At 44.4% G+C, this 14,773-nt stretch overlaps 1 protein-coding gene across 1 annotated transcript in view; it reads right to left on the reverse strand.

Moving 5' to 3' along the window:
* Nucleotides 1-14,773, reverse strand: part of SERPINI1 (serpin family I member 1) — a 45,248-nt gene that overhangs the window by 19,160 nt on the left and 11,315 nt on the right. Inside the window, exons 2-3 of the mRNA XM_054282740.1 lie at nucleotides 1,777-2,044; nucleotides 388-618 (exon numbers count right to left, since the gene is read on the reverse strand). Coding sequence (XP_054138715.1) covers nucleotides 388-618; nucleotides 1,777-2,026 — 481 coding nt within the window. The 5' untranslated portion in view covers nucleotides 2,027-2,044. The remainder of the gene's footprint in view (nucleotides 1-387; nucleotides 619-1,776; nucleotides 2,045-14,773) is intronic.

The following is a 14,773-nucleotide window of genomic DNA, read 5'->3' on the forward strand; positions in this document are numbered from 1 at the left end:
CCACACATGCAAAGCACAAGCCAATAACCCCTCTGCAAACAACTTTTCTGCCATTAGCAATAATACATATGTAAAAAAAAAATTTAAAATACTATTAAAATGCCTGCCATTAAAACAGTCTCATTCAATAAATGTTACAGATGGTAAGACCAGAGAACAAATATTCAAATAGATGCCACATGATTAACAATGACTAATATTACTTATGACAGATCATTCCTACACAGGAAAGAAATAGAAATACTAGAATTCTTCTCCTGGGAGGAGACACTTCAGTCTCAGACAGAACAGATAAAAGCCAAAAAGCACCAACCCAACACCACTGCACAAGTCTGGAAGCAGAAACACTTCCTGCAGGAAGTGCACAAAAGGATCACATGCACTTACTATTTGTGTGATTCTCCACCCATTTATTGATCTGAGTAGCAACAGCTGCACTTTGGCTGAAATCTACATTCTCTACTTCAGCTTTGAAGTATTTCTTCACCAGCTGCAGGAATTTGTCACTGACGTGGAACCCGTTCTGCACGTAGAGGGAGTTGGCGATGTCCAGCACGTAGTGACTTTCCTCAGCAGTTGCCATGTCAGAGAGCTCCTTCAGGAAGGCAAACTCTTCACCTGGGGAAGGAAAAAACACCTTCAGTGCTTCAGAAAGGAAAATTATTCCATGGCTTTTCTGCTGAAAATTCACCAAAATGTTTTATGAGAAGTAAAGCCATTTTTCTTAAACAAACTTGTTTCTAAACCTACACACACCTTCAGATCTGAAGGAATAATCTCCATGATCATATTACTTGGAGTCTGTTTCTTCTACTAGCTATAATTAGTCTAATTAATGAGACATTTGAGTCCCACCAGAAGCAAAGCTATCAATGGAAATTCTTTCCACACCAAAAAAGCAATTAAAAAAATTCTTCTTGCAGGTTCCACTTCTAAATCTTGTCACCACAAATTCTTAACAGAATTTTTATTTCATCTTAAATGCCAGTTGATTAAGGAAAAATGAACTTCAAATCTTGAAACTAAGGCCCTCTTCTATGCCAAAAGTAGGTCTAGAATTTCCCAGGATCCTTAGTGGGACAGCACAGAATTCTTAGTGGGTAATGAGGAAACCTGAACAGGATTAAAGCAGTCTGCTTCAAAATAGGAAGCTGCATCATATGCTTAAAGATGAAATTTTTAATTTAAAGCACAACAAAATAAACCTTAAAACTGATGGCAATGATGTGTTTCAAGCAGAAATCATGGGAGCACTTTCCCTGAATATCACATTCATATCCCAGAATATTGAGCAGCCCAGAAAACAACCAACTGCACAAGAGGCAAGATGGAGGACAAGGAGAAGAAGAAAGACAAGGCAGACCCAGATTCCTCCACCTTGCCTCTTGAACCCTCATTCTAAATCCCCAAAATTCTACTTTTTCACCCTGTGACAAGTTAACTATCATTCTATTCAAACTCTTGTGGCTTGTAAATTTTCACACAACGTTGGTAATTGTTTCCATGGGGTAAAACCAAAGGCACAGGTGTTTGTGACTCCGTGCCAAGGTCTCTGAGCCCCCTGCCAGGCTCTCAGTCCTCCAGGGCAGCCAGAGGAATGTCCTGGGCTCTGACATGTCAGCACCTCTCAGCTCATGCAGAACCCACACTTCTGAGCCTGCCCAGAAATCCACCAACAAACCCAGTGATTTATAACCCATGGACACCAGCAGGCTGCTCCCACCCCTGCTCCCGTTTCTCTAAGACAAAAAGTAATAAATGATGCGAAGGCCTCACCATTTTTCAAGCTGTCAAAGCCCATGGAATGTCGGATTTCCTTCAGGGTGGTGCCATGGGCTCCCAGCTCCACCATGCCCATGGCTATGGCAATGCTCAGAGGGGAGAACAGGATGTTCTCATCCTCCCTGCTGGCTCTCAGCTGGTTGTAAACGTTCACAGACAGCTCAGCGATGGTTTCATCGGGAAAATTGGTCTTGAAGGCTTCGCTTTGCAAAGCAAGCAGGGACAGTAGTCCAAGGAAATACATGACTTGAGATTTTAAGGTCTGAAAGGTAAATTTGAGGCAAAATAAGGTTGTTGGATAATATAAAATTCAACTTGAGACAAAGAAGAGTAATCAACTTTTTAATCTTAAATCTGTGGGGGAAGAAAATCCCTAGAGTTCAATGCACAGTGCAGTTAGTTGGAGGAGACACTATTACAAGAGAAGCGATGATGTATTTTCACACAAAAACAACCTCCTCCCTTGTGAATGGTATGTTTGTGAAATCTTCCAGCCCCAGACCAACAAAACACTCACAGCTTCTACAGAAAAGACCCCAAAGACAGCAACCCCTTCCCTCTTTCCCTGTGGAATTGTTTAGCAGTGCTGACCTGGAACTGGCTTGTATTTCTCCACTTTTCCACAAAAAAAACCCAGAAATCTGCTGTTTCTTTCATTTGACCTTCCAGTAAGATGGCACTTATTTATCTAAGTCACTTGAAGCCCCCAACAGGTAAAACAGTTCCAAGCACTGTGAGAGAGCTCCCTGACACCCGTGACAAAGTTACTGTTCCGTGATGTTGCTCCGTTGCAAAACATGTGGCAAGCAGCCAAAAATTCTTTGAAAGAAAAAAAGAAAATCAATCATGCCTTAGTTACCAAATAAACCCCCTTTTGTTAGTAAATAGCAGTGAGAAGTTGGGCAGCTCTGCTAGCTGGGAGTCAATCCCCACTCAGAGGATAAAGGCACTGTACAGTGAGAAATAACAGCAGTGGGAACAAGGAAGGAAACTAAATTTAAAAAAGGGTGATGCCTCTGAGTAATCCATCCCCCAGGCTCTGCTGAAATGCTCTGGGGTAAGCAGCAGTTCTCACTCTAGCCCAGTTTAGCTCACACAACTACTGATAGTAGAATCCCAGCTCCTGGAGCAGGGAATGTGTAACTTCATCCTTCCTTTTTTATTTTCCTTTAAACTCTGTGCTACCTTGGCATGAGACCCACTACTGCTGCAAGCCTGGGGTGAGAAGCAGCAACCAGCAGAGCTCCTGTTTCAGCTCCTTCCCTCTGCCTGCAGGGCACAGCAGAGCAAACCCTCCTGCAGCAGGGCTTGGACAGGACAAGGCTCAGAGCTTCACCCACAAGTGTTTACAGGTTGTTGTGCCAGGCTGCAGGGCTCGGCAGCACAGCCCGATTTGTGTGCACGCTGCTGCTTCACACCATCAATTTGCAATGCAGGCAGCCCAAGTGCTTCTCCTTATGCTTCCCAGCAATGCTGGGGCTGCAGCACCAGGTTTTATAGACATGGCACAAAGCGAGCTTGATACAACATTTATATTCTGCATTTCATCTTCAAAGGCCTGTGTAGCATTATCTAATTCACTCACACGGCGCTGAATGATCCATAATTTAAGTGTTATTACTGGCACTTTATAGCTGAGAAAATACAAAGAACAACAGGGTACACACACGTGCCTTGGCAGCCACTGGTGCCAGCACTAGTTAAGATTCCTCCTGTCCCCCAGCCTCCATCAGCCTTTTGTTCAGTCCTGAACTGAGAAAATTGGAGATGAACCAGTGCAGCAATCCCACATGGTTCAGGGGAAAAGGAGAGCCTTGCCTCTCATCTTTCCACATATGTAAGAAATATTCTCCTTCTTAAATTTGCAATAAACTATCTATGGTGGCATCACTTCACTTCTGTGGATTACTTGATCAAGCTTCCTCTGATTCTCAGTAAGATAGCAAAAATGTCCACTGAGGGCTCTTAATCTATTTAGGAACAGCACAGAAAAGTCACAGAAGCCTAAAGCACCAGCTTTAATCCTGTCTGCATGTTCCAGTGCACTGACAGAACTACCCAGCACTCCACTGCAAAACATCACTCTGACCATCATTATTTATTTCAGCAACACTGAGACACTATTTATAACCCCAAACATTATCGACACACCCCAAACTTCCCCAACAAAACTGCTCAATAGCAGTACTTTTTTTTTTAACCTACCCATTTATAAATTATTGACTTAAGGATATTAAGGTTTCTGCTACAGAAAATAACTGGATTTCTGTGTGATCATGGGCATTGTAGATTTCTTTATTTAAAAGCCCTGGAGCATGCCTCTGCCAGTGTTACATAAGACTTGAGCCAGCACATCCCCGTGATAGACTGAGCCCAGGTATTATTCTCTTATCCTAAAAGCTGCACAAGGCAAGAAAAGCTTAACAAAGCTCCATCACACAGGTCTGTAGTGGCACCAAAAATGGTGCTCAGGAAACAGATAAGCAGGAGCTCATCTTGCTTTTGTTGAGGATGAGCCCAAATTTGGGAGCTCTCCCACACTAATCTATACAAACAAGTTGTGCAGCTCAGTGTGGATGCAATTACACAGAGAGTGAAGCTTTCCACTCCTGCATCAAGAGCAGCTTGAGCTCACTGGGAGACCTGACGTGGTTAAAACAGATGTGAAATAATCTGCAATTTTCAGAAAGGGAAGCTCCCCAGTCTTGCAGTGGCAGAGGCAGCTGCTCAGCACTCCATCACTGATCTCTGTCCTATGTGCTACTGCCAGACAGGCTTAAATAATTGCACAGGGGAAGGAGGGGAGAAATTTATACATCTTAATTAAGTGTTTAACATGCAGGTCAGACTGTCTGAAAGCTAATAAAATATTTGTTATTAGACAATGCTGGAACCCCAACATCATATACAAATCAATATAATTTTTCTTTGTGACCGCTCACCAAAAGCTCCTAATGTGAAATAATTCTATTACTTTTCATTATTTAGTTGGACAGAAAATACAGTAACTACATAGATGGAGAGAAATAAAATTTATACTGAAATGCTCTTAACAAGACAAAGTACCAAAGTTATGTTTTTAACTAGGAGCCAAATCCCACTGATGGCAACACTGTGCAAAATAGATGTTCCCAGTAGGAATGAATTAAACCCAAACAATTTTGATTTCCTCCCCAGCCCTTCCACATCATTTTAGTCTAGAGATGCTTTCTAATGAAGTTTACAGTGAAGTTCCCCACACAGACACCAAGGGGAAAGGAAGATAGGGAGGCAGGAATGAACACATGGATAAAGGCAGAGAATTCATCAGCTCCTTTGCTGGCAGTGCTCTCCAAAGTGAAAATATATAAATGAATGAGTCCAATGGAAGGGGAGGTGCTTTAAAGCAAACTAAAGATCTGTGGGTGCTGGTCAGTGGGGAGGAGGCTGTGAAACACCACAGATCAATCCTTTTCCCAGTGTGAAAATGGTCTCATCTCATCCATCTAATGGGAAATGGCTGTGGTAAATTCCTCAGTTCAATTCCTCTCACACTTCTGGCTCATGCTCACACTGCTCTGCTGACAACTGGGAATCCAGCTCTTAATTATCATTCCAGCCAGAGCAGCTCCTGCTCCTCTGATCCTGCCTCACTGCAGGCTGGATTATTTGGGGTCTGGCCTCAGGCAGGAGGGCTGGGCCCCACCAAGAGCTGACTGATTCTGGAGCAGCAACTTCTGAGCATCCCTGTCCAGCCAAAGCCTGGATTGTCACTGCAGCAGCACTGAGAGCATCTCTGGATTGCCTGGACCCCACTCACAAACACACTTCAAGTTGAAGGAAACGAAGCTGAACATTATGTAATGCACATCCAGAAACTTAAACAGTCCCTGGGAGTATCATCAAAATTTTACTCAGTCTTTTCTGTCTCCCTCAGACATCCCCAGTACAGTCTGTCACTGCTGATCTGCATCAATGCAATCTGGTTAAATAATCCTGCAGCAGTGGGAAAGGAGTCAATGTCCCCACTGAACAATGTTTAAAAATCAACAATCATCAGTTTCACAGGTTACTGTGTACATTTTGCTTTCACTGCTAAATATGAGAATAAAAAAAAAAGCTGTTAAAAATGCTTTCACTCCTCAGCCATACAGTTATTAAGGCCAAAGGTATGAACTGCTCATTTGAGGGCGTGTCAGGCAGATTCTGAGTTTTGTTTGATTTCATCAATTGATGCATGAACACCTCTCTCCTACCAGGCAATCAAGGAATCAGTGCAAACAAATTCTCCTTCTCACAGCCTCCTCTTGAACAACAGTTGTGTATCACAAATCCTCACTTGCTACAGAGGTTTGTCAGAGCGTATCAGTTCTGTTCCGGCTGGCAACTGTTCTCAGGGGAAAAAAACAGTGATGGAACACTAAAACCAACAAGATTCCAGATATCCATCCTTCAGCACGTGTTGGCACTGAGGTCACAGGTGGTTCAATTCCCAGGAAACTTTTTAATTCAGCATTTCAGAAAACACCTGCAAAGCTATCAGCAGCCCCAAAACTCAGCCCAGCACGTTTCCCCAGGTGACCACAAGCAGCTCAGGGCTGCTGCTCACCTGCCCTGGGGCCAGCCCAGACGTGCTCCTGTGCATGGGCACAAGGGACACCCATCCTTGTGATGGCTGAAGAAAAACATTCATCTGGTAAATGCAGGACTGCTTCTCCAGCTCTTGCCTCTCTCCCCAGCAGAAGGCTGGGATGACTAAGAGGAAGCAGAACAAATTCGCCCCCTCACACCCACAAACTCTGAACTATTCGGTTCCAGTAAAATGCAGAAGGGGCAGGCGCTCTCTGGAAGCTGAGATATTTTGAGATATCCTATCAACAAACTCCAACTGAGTTCACAGACATGAGGTAGCACGGATTTTGAAACAGCGAGACCTGGACTCGGCGTAGGAAGGTGCCAAAAATTCAATTAAGGGTTGAATTCTAGTACCTTGTACTTGTCAGACAGGTTGAAAAAATGGGTTATAATTTCCTTTTCTTTTACACCTTTACAGAGGGTTTTATAAAGAAACTAATTTATGGCTTTAAAAACCTACAAAATAAAGCTGTGATACACTGCCTTGGTTCCTCAGCACACAGAGACTAAACTAAGATTAGTTGCCTTTGAGATTACTCTTGGCTACCTGCAAGCTAAACACCAAAGGTGTGGGAAGCACAAATGAGAAAAACTGCTGATTCCTGATCAGTGAGTTAAAAAAAAACCCTGGGAGGAAAACAAGTGTGGTAACAGCACTGATTACATTGTCTCCTGTAAAGAGCAGCTGCAGGAGCAGACAGAAGTCTGGCAGGACAATTTGATAAAGCAACAGACGGATTTGCTCAGGGAACAAGACCTGCTGGGTCAGGGGAAAAACCCACCGGGGATGCAGGCAGGGACTGGGGGATTCTCCTTGTCCCCAAACCCACCAGAACAGTGCCATGCTTGTGAATCATGGAAGGATGTGAGTTTGGTGAAATTTCAGCCGCTACTGAAATATGACAATTGCTGCAGGCACCTTTACTCTGAACGATTTCTTGTTGGCAATAAACACCAGAGAGAGGCACCACCTAACTAACAACAGCAGCTCAGAAAATGAGCAGAGAACAGTGACAATGAACCCAAGTTCCCCTCCCAAAGAGCCCCTGAGCCCCAGCCCAGGCCAGGGGAGGCAGGAGCAGCTGGTGAGAGCCTCAGCTGCTCTCCAGACCAGGCATGGTTGTCATGGCTACCCTGAAGGATGTGCAGAGGAGGCTCCAGACATGTCCACGATTTGCTCCCAGCTAGTTCAGGCTTGCCTCAGGCCCTACAACAACAGGGGGATGTGGCTGCTACCACAAACCTCAAGCTGCTCACAAACCCACCTGATCCACTGCAGAGCAACACAAGAATGGCCTTTCCTCTGCTTTGTCCAGCAATACAACCTCAGATTTTTATTTAAAAACTGGGCAAAAATTGCACCTCCAGCCAGCACTACTGGAGCAAAAGCATTCTCACCTCCAGAACCTGGTGGTTTTACCACAGCAAACCCCCACAGAATTAATGTGATGCTCCCACCAGCTGCTCCCTGAGTTCATCCTCATTTTCCTCCCCAGCACTCAGCCCCTCTCTCACTCCAGAGCAGAACTGTGAAATAAAGCTCAAACCTGAGCTGGCTCCACCTGAGAAATAAATTTCTTTTCCAAAGCCAGGTGTGCAGGGGATAGCAGTGCAAGGGATCACACGTCCTGCTGGGATCCACAGCCAGCAGTGCTCCCCCAGCTCCCTGGGATGTGCTCACACCTGGGGCTGCACACAGAGCCTGCCTGCAGGTGAGAGCAGCAAATCAAACACCAATCCTCACATGCACAGTTCAGGAGGTTCTACTGCTCTGAACCAGCAGAATTCAGCCAAGGAAATGGGAAAATAACTAAACAGCCATTAAAGCTTCAAGCTACAACTGAACAGATAACCAACTGGCTATCAGGGCCAGTGCAAACAGCACAGGAAGGGATCTACAAAGCACTTTGGGTATCAGTGGAAGTGGTGACAAGCCTGGGGAATTCTGCATTCCTTGGGCAGCAGGCAGGCACATCACTGCTCGCTGTGACACGTGTTCCATTTAGCCAGCAAGGCAGCTCCTTCATGTTAGGGGATGTACTCGTATTTTCTGTGCTGCAAAAAATGTTTGCCCTTAGCCTATGTGAGCATCTGACCTTGTCAAGCAGAGACTCTGCAGACACATGTGGAACCTTGTTGGAATCAGCTTGTCTCAGTGCAATGACATCTCTATCTCAAGCTGCACAAACATTTATTAATAAGTTAAGGGATTTTGTCACCATCTGTCAATTATGGTGTCATTGCCTTCTGGAGCAGGAAACCTTGAGGTTAATTTCATTAGAGAGCAGCACAACAATGATATAGGAAATAGAGGAGTGTTTAAAACTCCAGTGTAGAGTGACTAAGACAAGGAACAGTCATTCCATAGGAAGTGTTTGGACCACACTAAAACCTTGCTCTCCAACACACAGCCAAGTCATGCCCTTCAGGATTCTTTATTCCTGTTTGTAAAGTGACCCCAGGAACATTGAGAAAACCTGAAAGGCAAATGCTACACTGAAAAATTTCATATTGACAATTTTTTTCCATTGAATCCCAAATGTTTTTAAACTTTCATGGAGCTTGGCACTGACTCACTAACCTGCTGAGGCAATTATGCAAGCCAAAGTTGTCTTAATTGCGCTTCCTCAAGCATATTCCCCCAGCTCTAATTAAAAAATAAAAAGAGATGCTGAGAAGCCATGTCCAAAATACTTAAATTTGAATAGCCTAAAGCGAACATCTAAATACATGTCTAGACAATTAAAAAAGGTGGTCTTGTTTCCAAATCTACTGCTCTAAGGCCTGCAATTGGGAGGCCTCATATGCAATTTCTCTGTTTGTTTCTTCTGTCTAGGAGAAACAAATTTTTAGAAATACTTTGGCAGAATGCCTTATTTCTGACAGCTCCAGTGTGCCCCACAAAGTAAGAGCTATAAATAAGAAAACACAAAACCCACAAGCTCTGTGAAGGAGAAAAACTGAAGCATTATGGAACTTGGGGATTCTAAAAGGTTCAGAAGTGGGGGGTGTGCCTGTGGCTCGTTTGACAAAGCCAACACAGTTTGATGGGGAGAGCTTCAAGCTTGAAATACTACACAAGATCTGCTTCCAGCAGACCCAAAGGGGGTTCACCTGGTGAGTTGCACAGAATTACCTCAGTTAGGCACAGCCCGTTTGGTTTTGGTGGTTTCAGCACCCATTGGTATCCCAGGGGGGCTGTCAGTCCTTCACAGCTCCTACCTGGTGAGTTCCACAGAATGATCTCAGTTAGGCACAACCTGTTTGGTTTTGGTGGTTTCAGCAGCCATTTCTGTCCCAGGGAGGACTGTCACTCCTGTACAGCTCTTAGCTGGTGAGTTGCACAGAATGATCTCAGTTGGGCACAGCCCGTTTGGTTTTGGTGGTTTCAGGATCCATTTGTGTCCCAGTGAGGGCTGTCAGTCCTGTACAGCTCTAACCTGGTGATTCCACAGCATCACCTCAGTTAGGCACAGCCTGTTTGTTTTTTGTGGCTTCACCATCCATGTGTGTCCCAGGGAGGGCTGTGACTCTTGTACAGCTCCTACCTGGAGCACAACCCCCAAAGGGGGTTTACCTGGTGAGTTGCACAGAATTACCTCAGTTAGGCACAGCCCGTTTGGTTTTGGTGGTTTCAGGATCCATTTGTGTCCCAGTGAGGGCTGTCACTCCTGCACAGCTCTAACCTGGTGATTCCACAGCATCACCTCAGTTAGGCACAGCCTGTTTGGTTTTGGTGGTTTCAGCACCCGTTTCTGTCCCAGGGAGGGCTGTCACTCCTGCACAGCTCTCTGAACGAGGTCTCTCTGTCAGGTGCATGGGTCTGTTGGTGAGGATGCTGACCTGACTGCTGGAAGGAGGGACAATGCCCAGACACAGGAGGGGAAGGTGGCTCTCAGAGGCTCTCCAGAATCAATTCTAACACATTCCACCTCTGCGATGACTTTTCAGTGAAAAGGCCAATGCAGAACTCCACTCAGGGTGCAACCATCCAGGGAAGATCCCCCAAATGAGACAGCAGCATTCCTTTTCCTCCCTCAGATTTCCTTAGGGCTATCTGGGAAAGGAAGGGTGAGATCTAATTCTGTAATAGTCTCTTTCCATCAGGAGCAGCAGAGATAGAACACTGCAATCAGTTATTTTAGACACAAGAACAACTTCTTGCCTGCTCTTGCACGTACCACGAATTTCCCTACTTACACTAAGTCCCATTTCTGTTATTTTCCTGTGAAACTCAGCTGATCATCAAGCTCCCACTATAATTTAATTAAAAGGGCAGTAGCTAAGTTTCACCATATGCAACTGCCAGATGCAATCACTGCAGTTGGAGTGTAAAGGCGAGATCCCTCCATGTACTGGAGCGTAGTTGGATAAGTGATGAAAGCTGTCACTTATGTCACAGATATTGCTGTAATGCATGGTGATATCACAGCTTCAGCAGCACCAAAATATATTAATAATACATCCTGTGGAAGCATTCCCAGCAAGTGAGTTTGGAATGCAGCGTTTCAAGCATTTTTCTTGCAACTCCCTATTTATGCATAAAGTCACTTGAGATACATTACATTAGTCTGTGTACTTTGCCTGGCATTATACAAGCTCTCACAGCCAATTTTAAACCTTCCAAAGTAGGAGGACTAAAAGACACAACTAATTAAGGAGAAACAAAAACAGAACAGGAACCCTTCACTACTTAGGGTTGCTGGAATAGGGAACACTGCAGGAGAAGTAACTAGAAATTGTGCATCTCTGGAGGAGATTTTGCTGAATGTCTTTTAAAAGCCCATCAGCCAACCCAGGAAAGTTTTCAAATATCCTTAACAAAACAAAATGAACAATGACAATCTTTATATCATCCCTGAATAAGTAAATAGAAAAAGCACACAGTGTGAAACAGCATTTCAAAAGATCAAAGCAGAAGTTAATTCTTCCTTACCTTGTCCAGCTCCCTTCACAAGGACTTCAGAAGAAAAGAGATCAGGCTATGGTATAGCTATGTCAAGATGATGAAGAAAGTTAATTAAAATGCATCAGGATTTCAGAAGAGGAGTCTGTCAGTGCATGAACTGAAAGCAAGTGTGACATACAAACCAGCTTGTTTTCCTACAAAATAATATTGGCTGCAGCCTTGCAATCAACACCGGGCTCCATTTACATTTGGGTAACGTCCCTCTTGCCAGGAGAGTTATTATTCACTTCTGTTAACACTTCTGAGATCAGAATTACTTTCTTATAGTACAGTAATAAGGCAGAGATTGCTTTAGAAAAAATAAAAAACAAACCCAAAACAATTAACCCCAGCATTCAGAGTAGATGTTACACCCTGATTAATTACCAGCAGCAATTCCTCATCACCAGGACTGGTGTTTGTAATGCATGGGCACCATTCCTCCAATGCTGCAGGGCCTAGGAAAGCCCAGGTTTAAAACCAGCTGAAAGAGCTGCGCTGGCACGGCCAGGAGCCAGGCAGGACCTAGAAAAACCCAGGTTTAAAACCAGCTGAAAGAGCTGTCTTGGCAATTGTGCCCAGCCCAACCAGCAAAGCCACGGCTGAGGCACAAAATGAGAATGGAAAAAGGCTCTAAAGCTGGTCTAGCACAAAGTCTCCAGAGACAAAAGGGTGAGAAAGAAGAGTCACTCAGAGGGGATCCAGTTCTGAACCAGCAAAATGGACTCACTGAGCAAGGAGATTTCAGCAAAATCAGGAACTGAGGGAAAAATTCAGCATTAAGCCTTTCCAAATATTTCTCTAACATAGCAGAATAACATCTGTTACAAAGTACAGATTTTTTTTCTAAAAACTACAGAATAATCTCGATGCCAAATTCAGCCAGTAGCAGGATTTTTTCACTCTGTATTTTTCACAGAGGAAAAGCTCAACAAGGCATTCCATAAGAATTTCTTTTTGATCTGAAGGATGTTGATTGCTGATCTTCCCAAAGGAGTGAGAAGCATGGGAATTCCACGTGGAGAAGAAAATTAAACTCTTCTTTCCTCCCACCCTAAGGCCAGTTCCAATTCTTGCCTCTCAGGCCTCAGCATCACTGCTATTTACTTTGCTGCTATTTTTCATATATTCTCAATTGTCTCCCTTATCTCCATGGTTTCTACAACCCCACAACTCTGGTTTTATATTGCTTGCACTTGAGAGCAGCTCTGCAAATATCTAAAAAAAGAAAGGAACCAGGACATCTGCCCATGACAGACAAGACTCCAGACAGCAATACAGACAAGTCAGATCTAGGCAGGAGGAATGAACCACCCAGTATGGCACAGTGGCCAGAACTGCCACTAAAATCCTCATGCTTTTATCTCCACACCATCATTCATGTTCTTTCTCCCTCTTGTTTCTTCACAAGCATCCATGAACTTACCAACTCAAGGAAAAAACCCCAAAGCCAGCAAATGGGACAGGAGCAGCCTCATGCTGTTCCAAGTGGGAGAGCTGGCAGGGCATGAAAACAAGATGTAAGCTTGGTGCCCTGCATGTGTTTCTGAATTGTTCAGAGAGAATATCTGGAACAGCAGCAGCTTTAAGGGATAAACTGGAAAGTCAGAAACAGAAAGGCAGGGAGGAAAAACAACTTCCTGCTGTTCAGGCATCGTATCCACAGCAGAAGATACACAGCCACCAAATAGTTTTTTCAATCAGAGTAAAAAACAAGCCTCATTTTACTGAGGGGGAATAAAATCCCATTTTTGTTCTGATAGCTTCATTTATCCTGGGCTTGGAGGCTTGTGGCTATTGAAACATCACTCTTGGCCCACCATGGACAAAACAGCTCAGTTCAGAGTCCAGCACTCAAGCTGTGCCTGGAAGGTGGGATCTGGCCTTGGAGCTCGCTTGTGTGCTCACTGTTCAAGCCTCATTGCTTTGTGTTTATGGGAACTGACGCTGTTCCAAGTACCCACTCCACGATGAGCCATTGAAACACCACATGCAGGGAGCTGAATTTGTCTTAATCCTGCTTATTCTCCCACACAGAGGAGTTTGCAGCACGTTAGGCCCGACTGTAAGCGCTGCAGCAATTCCCATGAACAAGAGCAACCACAAAGCACTGGGGGAACAGAGCTCTTGTGCTGTGCTCTGCTGCCTCACATCCACACACCCTCCCTGAGGCTCCAGAACACACTCGTGCTGGGCTCTTCTGAGGATGGCTGGGGTGGTTTTGGTTGGCTGGTTTTGTTTTGGTTTTGTTTTCTGTTCAGATTTTTATAATTTGAAAGCTCCAATACCTTAAAGAAAGGAATTGAGTCTGAGGATGTCTGGGTTTTTTTTTGGTTGGGTGGTTTTGTTTTGATTTTGTTTTCTGTTCAGATTTTTATAATTTGAAAGCTCTGATACCTTAAAGAAAGGAATTGAATCATTTCCAACACCCAGAATGAAAACTGAAAGTTGAAACCTCATTGTCTCCCATGAACAATTCAGATCTCCCCTCCCCAAACCAAACTGCCTGTTTTCCAGTGAGCCTCAGATGTTTTCTTATGGCAAGTTTATATTAATTCCACCTTGTGCTAGAAAGACTCTGACACTACTCCAGCTTTTGTGTGATGAGCTATGATTCATGGGCGTCCAGTATTTTCCATTGGTGGGGAACACACACACTTATTTAAAATGAGGTTAATCTTTTTAATTGGCGTGGCTTTCCAAACTAAGTAGGTTAACCTGAATTCTTGTGCCTATACAAAGAGCCCAAATTTCAAGCTTTGCATGGGTTATCTGATTTTTATGTCTAAATTAAGTTGTCAAATAGGCAAGGTGGACAGCTGCACCTCAAAGCAAGGAATTCAGACCCAGTTTGTGCCAAGCAGTTCCATCAATAAGGTCACAGAAGAAAATATTTCAATTTTCAGTCAATCTGCCTCAGCACCAAACCCATCAGGCAACAAGCAGGCAGAACTCCTTGCCTCACACAGACCTCCCAGAGCTGGTGCAGCTGGCTGAGCAGCAGTGCCAGGATGACACACATTTCTTTGGTTAGTCACCACAGGACAGTTATTCCACTGCATCCAAACACACCCCCAGGTGTCAATGGGCAGCAGCTCATCCCTCACTGCACCAGGACTCTGCTAACCCTTGAGGCAGCACACAGGGATCAGCTGGGCACCTTGTGGACTGCAGCACAGCCACCTCTGTCTCATCAAAGTTCATCACTGGGACACACGAGACACTAAAATTACAGCTGGCCCCCTTCAGAGCATGGAATCATCCACCTGAAGTAACTTTTAGCTTGATTTCTTCTTTGCTCAAATTCATCCATGGCAGAATACACAGAACTGTACTACCCTGAAGTGAAGAACAACGCTGAGTTTTGCTGTTTGAAGCAGTGACATGCCTGTGCAGAGGTGACAGCAGCTCCACTGGATCAGGTGTCCA

Source organism: Melozone crissalis, unplaced genomic scaffold (genome assembly GCF_028551555.1).
Source record: "Melozone crissalis strain CALT ecotype California unplaced genomic scaffold, PUWL_Pcris_2 ptg000034l_1, whole genome shotgun sequence".
Taxonomy (NCBI): domain Eukaryota; kingdom Metazoa; phylum Chordata; class Aves; order Passeriformes; family Passerellidae; genus Melozone; species Melozone crissalis.